This window comes from Athene cunicularia (assembly GCF_003259725.1).
Source record: "Athene cunicularia isolate RWA chromosome 3 unlocalized genomic scaffold, athCun1 chr3_part1, whole genome shotgun sequence".
Lineage (NCBI taxonomy): Eukaryota > Metazoa > Chordata > Aves > Strigiformes > Strigidae > Athene > Athene cunicularia.
The window spans coordinates 45,476,858-45,492,705 of record NW_020799097.1 but is presented as its reverse complement, the minus strand read 5'-3'; the positions used below and the strand labels follow the sequence as shown (position 1 = coordinate 45,492,705).

Here is a 15,848-nt window from a genome sequence, read left to right as displayed (position 1 = left end):
ATCTTTCAGCCCTTTTTTATCTGCATGTTGTCCCTTATTTCTTTGAATTCTACCTACAAGAGAGAACTAGTTGGTTTTCTTGTGCCTACTGCTGTCTTTCATGTAAACTGGTTATGAGAGCTGTGTTTCTTTCTAACTGGGGATCTTGGAGACAGAACAGCATGGTATCTGTGTTACACTGGGACATACACATCCATCTTTCTGTGATAAAAACGTGGACTTCTAAGTTTGGTATCCACATAACTCTTCCCTATATTTCTATTGGATAATTGACATAGTTTTGTTACACTGGTTTGTATTAGATTAAGTATTTTGGAACTCAGAAGAAATCTGGTGTTACTGGAGTAGCGGATTTGGAAAGTAGAGGAGAAGATTCATGAAACAGGAGCTCTCCATCCCAAATATATAGATAACAAAAGAGTAGTTATTCACACTTATCTGTGCTTCATTACCTGTTAGGTATCTGTACTATGAGATTCTAGGTAACTCAGTTTACCTATAGCTTTATTTTTTGTTCATCATTGTTGTCACATACTATTCTAACCAGGGAGATATGCGAGTCTGTGAATATTTACACTCTCAATCTAAAATAATGTTATTTCCTTAGCAGGATTCTATCTTAAAGTTGTTTGTTCAGTCTCCCATGAAGGGGCCACAAAGGTTTTTGACTCAGTGATAAACCGTCTTTTCCGCTGATCTCCAGTTAGGTGCCAGGGAAGGAGGAATTAATAAGTTACAAAAATATTTCCAAGAACAAGCTTATGTGAGCTGTTTTGTTTAATATTTTCTTGGCAAGCCTTGGGCAGAAACATTGCTTTTGGTTTTTTAAACGTATTATATTAAAGTAGTTTTCTGTCAGACATTTCAGAAAAAAATCAGATCACTCTAAGTAATTTCCTAGTTTTGACACTGTCCTGCAGATCATCCTTGTCTCTAAACTGGCGAGACATGGATTTGACAGTTGGACCACTTGGTGGATAAGGAATTGGCTTGATGGTCACACTCAGAGAGTTGTAGTCAAGGGCTCAGTGTCCAAGTGGAGACCAGTGATGAGTGGCATTTCTCAGAAGTTGGTATTGGGACCAACACTGTTTAACATCTTTGTTGGTGACACAGACAGTGGGATTGAGTGCACCCTCAGCAAGTTTGCCAATGACACCAAGCTGTGTGGTGCGGTCGACACACTGGAGGGAAGGGAGATGCCATCCAGGGGGACCTGGACAGTCTGGAGTGGTGGGCCTGTGCAAACCATATGAAGTCCAACAAGGCCAAGTGTAAGGTCCTGCACATGGGTCAGGGCAATCCCAAGCACAAATACAGGCTGGGCAATGAGTGGATTGAGAGCAGCCCTGTGGAGAAGGACTTGGGAGTAGTAGTGAATGGAAAACTGACTGTGAGCCAGCAATGTGCACTCACAGCCCAGAAAGCCAACTGTATCCTGGGCTGCATCAAGAGAAGTGTGACCAGCAGGTCGAGGGAGGTGATCCTCCTCCTCTAATCTGGTGAGACCCCACCTGGAGTGCTGTGTTCAGCTCTGGGGCCCCCAACATAAGAAGGACATGGACCTGCTCGAGCGGGTCCAGAGGAGGCCACAAAGACAATCAGGGGGCTGGAGCACCTCCCTTATGAGGACAGGCTGAGAGAGTTGGGGTTGTTCAGCCTGGAGAAGAAAAGGCTCCAGGGAGACCTTATAGTGGCCTTCCAGTACTTCAAGGAGGCTACAGGAAAGCTGGGGAGGGACTCTTTATCAGGGAGTGTAGTGATAGGATGGGGGTCATGGTTTTAAACTGAAAGAGGGCAGATTGAGATTAGATAGAAGGAAGAAATTCTTTCCTGTGAGAGTGGTGAGACACTGGCACAGGTTACCCATAGAAGCTGTGGCTGCCCCCTCCCTGGCAGTGTTCAAGGCCAGGTTGGACGGGGCTTTGAGCAACCTGATCTAGTGGAAGGTGTCCCTGCCCATGGCAGGGGGGTTGAAACTAGATGATTTTTAAGATCCCTTCCAACCCAAACCATTCTGTGATTCTGTGAAATTTGCATTTAATTTAGAAGGAAATAAAGGTGCTACTACTGTTTTCTTCAAGGGATAAGAGTACAGCAAGACTGTATTATGTTATTCTTTTTACATATGGCATTTCAGTGTCAAGAATATAAATACTTTATTATGTAAACTGTATCTCAAATGAAAAGCAATTATGTTACATGCTAACCTTTAAAGAATTTCCATATTTGATTTCACATATATTATCTTTGCATTCTCAACAATGTGAACATGACTGCTGTGGCCACTCTACAAATAGAAACAGGCCTCAGCCATTATGCATGTTTTAGTGACCCTTTATAATAGGAGAAAACTGTTACCTTTTACCGTTAAATCTTTTCTTCACAATAAATCCATACCTAGGACTGTTCCATGCATAAATTTCATTGTAAACACAGGCGTTTCCAGGATCGTTTTCTTAACTTTTATACAGTTTATATTCTCTGGATTTTAATATTTTAAGACATTTGTGCTTCAGTTCCCACTTGTAACATCTAGATAGTATCACAGTGTGTTTAATAAAATAGTTTAAATTTGAAAATTGTATTTGGCTTCATGAAAATAAAGCAAAATGCTACACTGAATTTTAATAGCATCCAGATTTCATCATCTATATCCAGTATATTCAAAATATCTTGTACTTAGCAGAAAGTACTTACACACATGAATACTCACACATTAAATTTGTCTTGATTTTTCTCTAGTCCCAGTAGATGGAGCAGTTTTGAATGTTGCTGTAGTACTTGAATATAGTGATTTTTTTTTTCTAACATCATGACACATTGTTTCTTTTTTTTTTTCCAAATGATTGTTTGATTTTTAGTTTGAAAGCATTGTATATTGCCTGCTTTTCCAAAAAAGCACAGTTTGTAAATCAAGATGATAATGCCCACTACTGACAGCTAACTGAACATGGCATAAGCCTTTCATTTTTATGGCATCAATAAGATAAAACTACATTCAAAACCAGAATATATAAAACCTTCCCATCTCCAGTACACACGACTTTCTAATCTCCGATTAACAGATCTCCTTTTTTTTTCCTCTAATCTTCTTACTCAACTTCTGTCATTACTTGGAGTTTATAAAAACCAGAATCAATACTCAGGAAATTGAAAATAAAACCTACTTTAAAGTTGAAGATTTCTGACATACTAGCATCAGGTAGACCATAAGACAAGAACTGTTATATTGGAAATAATACATTATCTTTACTTTTTTTTTTCTTTTTTTTTAATTTTTTTTTTATTGCAGTGCAGCATCCACAGAAAAACCTGTGAAAGTATATATAGCTGTAGAAGTGGAAGCCAGTAGCCTGAGGCTATATCCCCATTTCAAACAGCTGCTTTAGTAACTGTTTCTGTCAGAAAAATGAAGAAATAAAGTCCTTTAACAGGAGCTAAGATGCAGTTATAGCAGCAAAACACTCATGTATACCAATGAAACTATTCTGATGAGCCAGAAAGCTATTACACTTGTATCTGCTAGGGTCGATAGGAGTACTGTCCTGGTCTTGTGCTTCCAAATGTGAACATTGGCTGCCATCTGTGGCAAATCAATGCTTGTCCTTGGTATATATGCTAGAAGCAAGTTCAGCGATAGCATGGTTTAGCTGACTGCTTAAAGCTGGAGGTGATTCAACCACACACCATTTATTTATTTTTTATTTAAGCACAAAAGTTTTACTTACCACTTGACAGTTAGAATCATCATTACGCAAGTTTTCAAGCTATACATAGTCGTGTACATGCAGCCAGTACTTTGCAAAGTATTCATATTGAAAATGAAATGGCTTTTTTTCAGCAGCCATGTCATATGGATCTGTTTTCAAATATACAGTATATTTGTTGAAATAATGTTTGTGTCTGTTGAAACAAAACTAAAGTTCTAAATGGTATCTTTATTAAGGTAAAGCAGAACATTTTGTAATAGGCAATGATGCTGTGCTAAATGGCTGTGGGTTCTCATGCCCCAGGTACTCCAGAAGGCATTCTTACAAGCTCCATGTGCCTTTAGCAAGTCAGTAGAAGTTCTACGTGCTTTGTGCCTCTCAATACGCAATTAAAGGTCAACAGGCAAATTTAGGCTCTCTGCAGCCTGCAGTTCTTTTGTCTTCACTGATTTCTAGTTATTGCCTTTACTTTTTATAGAATTATCCTGTTGTACTATAAATTACAGCAGTTACAATTATATTGCTGATGAATTTGTTTTCACAATTCAGTTCACTTAGTGACATCAACTCAGCCTTACTGACTGCTGTTTTAAAGGCACACAAATGTTTTTCTCTGTCAGCAAAAAAGTTACTGCTCAGACAAAACTACAAAATGGCATTTTGTAGCTTGTTCTCTGATTGGAACACAAATTTTAGGGTAAGGATTGGTTTGGCTGAAATAATTGCATCATACAAGATTGGTATCCAGTATATATTGTTCCTTTAGCACAGCAGTTTTTAAAAAAAAAAAAAAAAAAAAGGACATAAGAGGATTACTGATCAGTCCTTAATGAAGTATCTGACACTTGTATTTTCCTATTTACATTTAGATTCTTTCTTTGTCTCATTCTTTTCTTTTTCTTTTTTTTTTTTCCTGATGGAACCTGGCTAGCTTCAGAAGGTTGAATTTTATTTTCAATGTTGATTTTATGTATTATCACCTGTTATCTTTTTAATAAATTATCCTCTCCTATTATTTGCCTCGTATTTACAAGGTGCTTTATTTCACAGTTACATAGGTAGCTCATGCTACCTATAATGTTAAAATTACAGAGTGATTTTTGTTACCAAAAGGCCAAAACTTTTCTCAGCTTTTAAAAAAGTTAATATATATATATATATATATATATTTGTAAATTTGGTATAGCATAGTAAGCTTGCATTTAGAGAACAGTTGCAAATTTTCTTCACCTCTGCAGCTTAATGAATGTGGGCCAGGAATCTGGCAAAATACTGGAATCGTTGTATGTAGAAACTGTCAAATTATGCACTTTTCTAAGTAGTTTTATCTGGGATGATGCTCAAATACAACTTTCCTTAATTTGTAGTAGATCATCATGTATCTGTGGAAGAGTCAAATCAGACATCACCAGTTTGATTGGGTTGCCCACATGCCTACTTCTCACTGCCTTGCCTTTCTGTCTTCCAGTGGAAAAGACTAGCAAGCCAGCACAGATTATTCAAACTACTAGTTTTCAGAAAGATGAAATATCTCGTCTATTCCTCTCACCTCAGAGGGTGAGAAGGGGACTAAAATCCCTCTCACAACAGGTCTCTTAAATCCTTCTCCTGTCAAGGTGAAGGCATGGTACTATGTTTGCTTATATTTATTTAGTGTGTGTATGCATGTCTACTTACAAAATATTTCTAGGTACAACTGATGCATACAATATTAAGAAATTTTATCTTAAACATTAGATAATTGAATGCACAATATTCTGTAGGTTAATGAGATTATTTCCAACTATTTTATCATTTACTTAAGGCAGCAAGCAAATGTGAACGAGGTGTAAATAATAGATTTTTTTATATGATTGTCTTAATATTTACTATGTGCAGTCATATAAGATGCTAATTTTTAATACTTCTTTAGCTATAAGAATGCGTGTTTGCTGTCTCTTGATTCACACAGAACAGATGGATGCTTGACTGCCTGCTAATCCACAGCTGGAATGGTTTCAGCAGTTTCCACGTTGCTGGGTTAGAGTGGCTTTTCTAGTGGACTGAGAGGGCAGCAAGAGAGGGATATCATTATTCATCAGTATCCCAGTGGGATCGCTGCCAGCAGAGATTAATTTTTTCTGTTATGCTTGTAAAACAAGCTCAGGTGGAGTCTCTAATCCTCAGGGCACGGGTGGCAGATCAAGGAAGATGCTACAAAGCTAGTTAATTTTCAGATTCTAGGGGAAACAGAAGCTCTGTTAGATGTATAAATACATGATTGCAAATTTAAGTAGCTCAAATCCAAATGGGATCTTCCTAGACATCTGGTACTGAAAATCTCTGTTTTCTTTGTCTGTTAAAAGAAGTTCTTAAAACTTTACATGAGAGGCAAAATATCTGAAACTCTCTTAATCATCAGATATCTTTCCATTTTAATTTTGTTTTTTTTAATACAGCGCTTACAGTGTACTTTAGATTAATGCTTTTATAGGTAGAAAAAGACGTGGTATAAAACTGTGTAGGAACACTGAGTTTACAGTATTCTCACAAATTTGTGTTCAGTGAACATCGCCAAGAAAAATTAACACTTGCCATCCAAAAAGGGTTAGATCTGCCCTAGTAATGTAGGGTATGTCCTGTTCAGGTAATAGGCTGGTTTGTTATCATCAAGTGTGGTACAAGGGCATTTTTGCCATGTATCTGTATCACTGTATCAGACTTCTGGTCATTCATGACAGAAGTGTTGACAGAACTTCTTCAATTCAAGCATACCAGAATACTGACAGATTAACTATTTGTTTAACAGACTTTTTACTGACTTTTTGGTTTCCACAGTGATTATCCCTCTTCCCCACCCTTGTAATTATTAGGATCTTCCATCTCTGCATTACCTTGTAGCTCTTGAGTTCTTTGAAACTTCGGGTTAGATTTTCAAGCAATGTTAATCCACATAGTTACGTAAAAATGAGGGGAGATGTGTCAGTTTTTATCAGCAGGGAACTACCCTTACTGAAATTTACTTGTAGCAGCTGTCACTTCCTCTTACAGTTGTGTTTTTTTATTATTATTTTAAACTATTTTCATTTAAAAGTGCTCAGAGTGAGACCAGTGGCATTGGCTTGCTGAAAAGACATTGTGCGTGTAGGCACCTTCCAAGTTTCCCATCTATTTCTGCCAGTTCATATTGTTCTTCTATTATTCTGGACTTGAGCCTCTCTTGAACAGAGGCTGCTAGTCATTTCACCACATGATGACAGGTATTCACGCCTGTGAACTTTTTATTCCCTTTTGTCTCTGGTCACATAGTAGTCTAGATGCAGAATTTAATCCAGTACAAAAATGCAGCAGTGTGCATTTGTGGCTTCCCACTAGGGGAGCTGCCACAGGTCAGCAGATCTGAAATTCAGTTTTCAACACTCAGAGCTTTTACAGCTTGCCATTAACATATACAGTATGTATGGGCCCCATTTCACATAAAGAATTAGTAGCGCTTACTCCAGTCTCCATGCAGGGTAGCATTAACTTAATGCAGAGATCTATTAACTTTTTCCCTGGATCTGGGCTCTGCACTAGAAGATCCCAATGGAGGATCAAAGCCAAAGATGGAAAATGACTGATCGTTTTCCCAGGGAAAGCTGTGTGCCAAGATTTGCTATTACAATTTTTATTGCTATCATCATTTCAATCAGTAGTTGAGCCAGCTGATTCAGCCAAGCTCATCTTCAAATTGTGGACAAACGTCCAAATGGAACTGATGTAGATTTCTCATGACAATCAGACTTTTGAATGTATACTCAGAGAAATTTTCCCGGTTTTGTGTTAGCACATTACTGAGTTCATGCACTGAAAAGCTTTTCTTTATTAGTGCAATATAGTTAGTTTCGGTACAGCCAAAACCAGTTGGTTTTAAATCTTTCCTATAATGTGACTTGAGATTACTGGGGAAGAAAGTTGTGGGTCACTGCCCCATCTAGGTATTAAGATTCTTAAAAATGGGGTGATGATAATGCATTCAGAATGTGCAGGTTCAAAGAGTTCTCATGAAAAGTGATAGGAAAAGTCAGGCATCTTGGAGAGGCGAAAATCTCAAATATACCATTACCAGTGATAAAATGTAATAATTCTCTCACATCACTATAATTCTCTTTATAAATGCAATTTATACCATTCCATTTATATTTATTTGCTATGGTCAAAGTAACTTTTTCTCGGTGAATAATGTGCGTGCAATACCAGTTTCAGATGTTTGCTCTTATTTTTGTCCTACTTTAGTCTTCTTTTGGATTTCTTTTCTTTAAACTGTGCAAGTGTTACAGGCTTACTTACAATCAATAATTTAACTTAAAAACCCCAGAGTGAACTAAATTCACCTCTGTGAAAGCTGTACAGGTTTTTTATTAGGACTGGCCAAAAAAGTAGCACTGAATTACAATTGTGATCTGAAACGTTATGAAATATGGATTGTGACACTTAAGACTTAAAATCATTAATTCATACCTCATTTTAATATGTTTTAGTAAAGTATGCAACTTGGAAAATCTGAAACAGAATGTTTCTATGTTTTTTACCATTTGGTAAACCAATTGCAGTGATTGTATTATCTATTACTGTATCTTCCTGTACACTGAAACCTAGCTTCTCTGATATGCTTAGGCAACTTAAAAAAAAAAAAAAAAAAAAGGAAACCAACTTTCATGTTAGTATAGAAGTCTTAAGAACTTTTTTCCCATGTCAAATTATTGTTATTTTATATAATCCTCCCTCCCACATGTGCTACACGCTTGCATTTTCTTTTAGCAACTCCATACTGAAGCAGAGGTCTGTAATTTAACTTTGTACTTCAGAAGTTCCCAGATTTGCCAGATCACTCTCTGCTACTGGTAGCTAATATTGCTGACCTCCTATTGCTCTGTGCGCAGTGGCAAAGGTCTTTCAGACTCCTGACCTCTGGCCATCAGGAATGTCATCAGTAGTTTGTAGTTTGGATGTTTTAAGTAAGAGGTGAACTTGTGAAATCTAAACCCTTCAGGGTGTTTTTAAGTGATCACTCAACTGTTTCATTACCCTAGCTTGTATTTTTTATGATGTCTGTGAGTGAAATTTGTGGTGTTTATCATATGCAGCTATTTAAAAGCAAAAATCAAACACATGTCTGTTTAAAGTAAGAAGTCTGAGAATACAATGATGTATGATTTCTCTGATCACTAACATGAGAACTTTGTTATAATTGTGAGAACTTTTATGTGCTTATAAACTACGTTTGTTGTTCCCATTACTGAAAATGTGCCCATTTTAATCCTGAAAGATAGTTATAAATTAATTTTTTTAAGTAATAGATTTACGTAGTTGCATGTTGATGAGTTTTACAACTTTATCTCTTCACCTTCTCATGCTCAACTGGAAATTTCCAGTGCCAACTCTGGTTAAGTCTTAAATCTAGGGACAGAGCCCAGGGTAGCCCAACCTTACTATTTTGCTCCTACCTAGGTAATTGGGTTAACTTTACAATTTGGATTTTTTTTTTTTTTGACACATATCTTTTATCTGTAAAAATTCATTAACCACTAATTACCCAATAAATAAAAAAATTGTCTTTGTTTCAAAAAGATACTGAGCAGCCCTTATCCCTTGGATGTTGCTCTGTCCTACGCATATCTATTTTCCTCCTGTCATTTTTCCAAAATCAGAGAGAGTACTACAACAGAGTACCAGAGAATTGGGAAGATCATTTTCCCATTCCCAAGCCGGAGTGGAGAGTGAGGGCAGGCAGAGTCCCCAGTGGGAGGCACTGGTGTCAGAGAGCGAGTCCCCTTTCTGCAGCCAGGGCCAGCTGTGGCCCAGGGGCCATGGCTCAGGGCTCCTCTGTGCCCTGTGGTGCAGGGGCTGGAAAAGGGCTTTGCTTTCTGCCTCCTCCTCCCTGCCTGCCTCCGACCTCAGAAGGAAGGGATGGGAAAACCTGTGGGAAAGGAACTGCAGGGTTGGCTCTAACATGCTGGATGCCATTTGATTGCACTGACACATACACATGCAGTTGACAGGGAAAGATGTTATATGGTATATGAAGGCAAGAAGCTTACTTAGAAATGGTCTCTGATGAATTACAGTATCACGTAGTAAATATATTCCAGTATTGCGTGATAATTTTTGTTTACTTTTTTGCATCATGTTAGCCACTCTTCAGAATCTCTGCAGAACTTCAGCCTGCTCTGTTGCTTAGCAGAGCCTGATAGGCTGCCCTAAAAATCTGGAATGTCACTTCTGCAAAGTTTGTCTTAAAAGTATATTTTTACATGTGTGAAACAGAGTGAGGAAGCTCTTTGTGTCTGCTGTCTAAAAGTGGGCTTCCCATCTAAATATCCCTGTGTTATATAGCAGCTTCAATAAACTAGTAGAAATTACTTTTTTTTTTTTCATTATATGAATCTTGAAAACATGAATCACGTTTGTTCCTAAAACTTGTAACTAGTAATTTATGTTTATAACTGTCTTTAACTGGGATATTTTCCTAGACCTTTTATATCTAGGAGTAAAAAAACACCCAGACATTTTAAACTTTCAAAGTTTGAATTATGTTCTATAAAACTGAGACCAAAGCATATACATTTATAGGCTACCAATAAACTCCTTAAAGTAGGAGTTTATAATGGAATCACTCACACAGATACAATTTTCAAGCATTAATCCAGCAAGAACTCCTCCAGTTCCTTTTTTTTTTTTTTTTATCTACTTTACTTTCTGGTATGAGCTGAAATACAATTTTTAAGTATGTGGTCAGTTTGGCCTTTTTTCCTTTTTTTAAAAAAAGCACGTTTTCTAATTTATTAATTTTCTGAATATAAATTTGTTTGTGTTCCAGCTGCCTACCAGGATACATCTGTGTAAATTTAATGTCTTTTCTTATAAATCAAACTCACACTTGAAAATCTGACAATAAAATATAGTATAAATATGTTGGTTAATTTAAATAATTTTCATAATATATACTTGTGTCATTATTGTGTCACATAATATGGGCTTCTTGGGAAGACCATGGGCAAAGAGAGATTAACTTGGGAACTTCAGTTAAGCAACTTTTTTATTTCCCTAATAATAGAGTTAACAGGGTCAAATGAGACTTTTATGAGCACATGAATTGAGATATATTTATTTATATATACAAACCAGAAATCATTTCAAATGTTTTTAAGTACAGAAGTTGAAGTATCCTCAAAGAAAGATTTAGAATTTGTGAATCTATTACAAGACCTTATTATCCAGTTACCTAGCTACTCACAATCAGTGCTTGTTATTTCTCTGTTTTGACCATGCTACTTTTCTCTGTCCTCTACTAAGGGTGTCCCATAGGTATCACCCAAGTGAGCACAGTTACAGATTACCTTAAAGACTGGAGTCCAGCTACTTCCTATACACTTTAGCACTGCGTGGAAGTGACAGGTCAGGATGTTGCACTAAAATACTCTGTAGTGCTTTGTACAGTGGAACAAAAGACAAAAGCCAATTATATAATAATATTATTGCTGAGCTTATATTTGCCTATCCAGTTACTTAAAGATCAAAATATGCTGTTTTCACTTGGAAAAATAAATTGCATATTGGTGTAAGTTTGAACTTCTGATAGCAGAGAACTAAAATGTACTTCGTGACATATTATTAGTGTTAATTGCAGAACAGCTAAACAAAAACCCATATTTATTTATTGTAGCTCATTATTTTCATTCTATGCACAAGTGAATGATTTTTGCAGTCCTTCAGTATGTATTCAGACTACCAGAAGTTCTAATTTAAACCAAGGTTCAGGTGAAGAGGAGGTGATTACTGTACTAGCTAAAAATGATCCTCATCCTTTTTTATTATTCTGGTAGTTACTTTTAGTACTAGTTTACTGCAAGACTTCTTAATACTTTAGTTTAACAACTGTTGATTTTGGTATCAAATTTTCTAGGAATGCTTTTCCCTTGTTTTTTTCTACCTCAGAAACTTGAAAGATAGCAAAACGTGTTGCAAGTTAAGTTGAAAATATGGTGTGTTTGGGTTCACTGTATCTATGTAAAGAAAAGGAATGTGCAGGCAGGCAGACAGTTCTAAGGCAGTTTCTGTAACAGCATTGCTAAAGAAAAGACTACTGGTTCAACTCTGGAATGTACGAAACTATTTTTGGTTTGGTTTAGACCCTCATTGTTACAAATTAATCAACTGCTCTTTAAAGTCTAGAACTCATTAACTTTATAAGTTTTACTGTTCCCATGACTGAACTTAACTTAAAATATTCAAGTTTACTTTAGTTGCTCACCTTGATTCCATTTCTCTCTATGGTCCACAAGTTCCCTCTTCTCTCTTGTAGACAGATGGAAAGATGTAATTACTTGAGATTTTAAATATCTCAAAAGGTTTACATTGTGGTATAAGTTTATAGTTCAGCTCTCACTATAAATCAGTAATTTCAGCCAAACTTACACATTTTGTGGGTAGAAAGCAAACCTGATTTTATTTTTCTTAACCTTATGGACACTGCAAAGCATAGTACTCACCATGTTGGATGCCTTATTTAAATTTTAATTCTGTCTGACTCCTCAAATGCCTCATAGTACCAGAAAACTGCAAAGGATATATTTTAAAATGGGATGAGTTGTCTACTTTTAGAACAGTTCTAACAGTTTAAATAAAGAGTGATGATAAGCTGCATATCTGGAACATGATGTTGCAGACCAGACTCCAAGATGATTCTCTGGCTGGTGTTATGGAAGAAACAGAATTCAATTATCAGAATAGCCCTTTGGCCTTGTAAAATGTAACTATCAAGTTTATGCAGGTCTCTTTGTGACATTTCTCACCGGCAAAGCAGGTTACCATCTCCTGTATGACCCTGCATCGCATACAGGTTGAAATGTAGGTCTGAGAGGACTTTTACAGCCTTGAAATGATGCAGCAGTCTCTAATGCCCAGAAGAAGACATTACGGGGAAAGTCCATCACAGACCTATAGAAAAGAGAGATGTGACATGACTAACAAATGCATGATTGCAGAACCCATAGCTAAAATTCCTAGTTATCTCCTGGTATACTCCAAGTTACACTTAACTATGCAGGTGCTTGTAAGCATATTATATGCACATGGGCTGCCATATTCCTGATTTAACAGAGGAAAAATGGAAAGTGGCAAATGCACAGCAGTGCTTTGTGGTTTAACAATTAAAGTTTGTATTAAGTTTCTTGACTTCAGAATAAAGATTAATGATTGATACGTAATTTAAATCTGTTTCCTCACCCAGGGAACAACAGTATTCAGATACAATGTACTAAAATAATATGTATTATATATTGTGTGGAATAGTTGAAGCTATAGCCTTCGCAGAACAGATTGAGATTCACATTGAAAAGTAAAACTAAAATGAAGAAATATTGAGGGAACAGCAGGGCCCATTTGAGGTGATTACAAAGGATGTTTCTTTATTCTGTCTTTTCTTGTGCAACCTGAAAACAGTAGCAGGGGGTTACAAGCAGAGTTCATCACAGAGTTGTCAATCACTGTCATTTAACATTTTGCAATGGAAGATGTCTTTATTCAAGGACAGCTGGGCAAATCAGAGAAACAGATTTGCAGTTAGTAGTCTGTCCAGCCTACACTAAGCAAACAAGGACAGGGCAGACATACTGGCCTCTCACATAAAAATATAATGGACTCTGCTGACCTCGGTGCCCTCCATTCAGCTTCATTCTCAGTTGTATAAAAGCTTCACTACCCATTCTCAATTTCCTTTAATTACCTACATGATGCAGATAAGAAAATGAACCTCACTTACTTACAGTCAATGATCACAAACAGGAAATTAAGTAGGCAAGTTGTTTAAAATAAGAGGAGTGTTTTGGAGGTAAATAAAACATGTGCTGAGGAAGAATTAGGCAAAACGCATTTTCAGGAGTACCAATTGGTCTGGAGTGACTTGACTGATCCTTCTTCTTTCTGATACTTTAAACTGCAAAGCAAAACTAAGTAAAAAATCTCCTTGGTAAATATTCGTTAAAATATCTTTGAAGGAGAAGCCAGTTAAATAAAAAGAGTGAAGCAAACATGCAGCCTTCTATAGGGCTTAAAAAGATTGTGACCTTAGGTTCAGAGAATAAATGACCACAGTTTTCACAAGAGATCTAGCAGAGACATCCAGGATTAAGCAGCAGTTGTCTTTAGTCAGTCTTCACTTCTAATCTGCAGTCAAGATATGAAATAAATTAATGACATTCTGATTTTCTTTCCAAATCTTAAATTGTCTAATACTTGCCTTTCCTTTTACATTCATATCACAGTTTAGGTGTCATTTCATTGCGCCATTAAAGAAAATAGATAATTTTGTGCTGTCAGTTTTCAAGTAGGTGAAAAACAGCTGTATAACTGGTTTTAGGAATTGTCAAAAAAGGTTCTATGTGTTAGGGTATTAATGAGTGGATATGGTACTTTGCAAGTCAATTAGGTAGTTCTATTAGGTGTTCTAAAATTGCCATTTTTCTTTACCTCACTCTGCACTGGTTACTGTTGTGAATATTTCATTAATATGGATTTGCAGGAAGTCCGACTGGAGATTGAAGACTGAAATGCATAATACCGAATCTATAGTTTAAGAGGAATGTAAAACCCTGAACATTTAATTTAATGGTCTCTGTTAAGCCCATAGCTCGGAAGACATTGCCCTTCGGGCTACCCAAATGGCTTTATATTTTATGACAAAAGAAATACACTCTCTTAAATTACAGATGGAAAAGATATCACATATTGTAAAACTCTTACTTCACTTGTAAATTGTATACTTTATAAAGATCATTCTCATTCTAAATAATATGTACATACACACAGAAGATGATTTTGTGAAGAAAAAAAAATTACCAATTAAGTCACAGAGCTGACTCTTCAGCCTAAATTATAGTTCTTAGGATGCTTCTGTTGATTTTTTTTTCTTTCAGAGACACTGGATTTCCCTAGCAGGAGAACACACATCTCTGCTCTGGCTACTAGAACAGTCATACTTGTTCCTCTCAGCCCCAAGGATGTGGCTATTCATAACTACATTTAGATTACCTGTTAGTGTGCAGCAGCTCTTTGCAACAGTGAGAAAGTCCTTAGACAGTTTTCATTTTGACATAAATGGTATTACTCCCAGTCTGGAGCAGAGAGGATACTTTTCAGCACCTACTTAAAATTTTGTTCTTTGCTTTGATCACTGATCATCTGTTGCTTAGACACTGACAGCTCAAAATATTGAAAATATATTTTAAAAGAACCTTACCAGAGCTATTTCAAACCCACTGCATTGTGAATACAAAGAAAAGTAGAAACGCTGAAAACTGAAAATGTGATTTATTGACTTCTTTATAGTTGGCCTTACAATGTTTTTGTAAGCCAACCAGGGTAGGATATCAGTAGCAGGTCATCTCAAATACTGAGTCCATCCAATTAATGTATTTACATCACTGCTTTTATTTTCTTCTCTAATGTTAAAATCAGCTATGTTAAAAAAACCTAAAACCTATAATTGTGTGAATTTTTGTGAATGTTTTACTAGCTATTGTTTTCCCACACACATGATTTTGATAAATAAGTATGCTTTCTAAACACTAAAATGCTGCTATTTTAACAATGAAACCTAACTTTAGTAACTTAAATGTCTCAATAAGGAATAATAATTATTCTGCAGTTAATTACAGTGGTTAATTTTCTTTTTTTTTTTTTTTAAAGAATGCTGATGAGTACACAGATCTGCCTGTGAGACACAATGAAGACCAGATGAACAGTGAACTGGCAAAACATCTTCCAATTGAAGTCAATCCCCATTCATTTGACAGTTCACACACAAAAACACACCTCCTACTGCAAGCCCACTTCAGTCATGCCATGCTGCCTTGTCCAGACTATGCAACTGATACAAAGACAGTGCTGGACCAAGCAATTAGAATATGTCAGGTATAGTAATTCAATATTTAAATCTTGTTGGTTTACTATTTATTGTTAGTGTGTTGTGATATTTTGAATATGGAAAGATCTGAAGATTTCTTGCAATCTGGTGGGGAACTGTTACCACACGGTATGATACTGTTTTGTATAGGGAGGAACTAGATGCCCATAAAGCTGCCCACTTTACAGAACTGGAAGTAAACAAACTTACGA

General features: G+C 36.3%; 1 protein-coding gene across 1 annotated transcript in view; it reads left to right on the top strand.

Moving 5' to 3' along the window:
* The window catches only part of ASCC3 (activating signal cointegrator 1 complex subunit 3), a 263,437-nt gene that overhangs the window by 225,778 nt on the left and 21,811 nt on the right, over positions 1-15,848 (top strand). Inside the window, exon 36 of the mRNA XM_026844284.1 lies at positions 15,420-15,644. Within this exon, the coding sequence (XP_026700085.1) occupies positions 15,420-15,644 (225 nt within the window). The remainder of the gene's footprint in view (positions 1-15,419; positions 15,645-15,848) is intronic.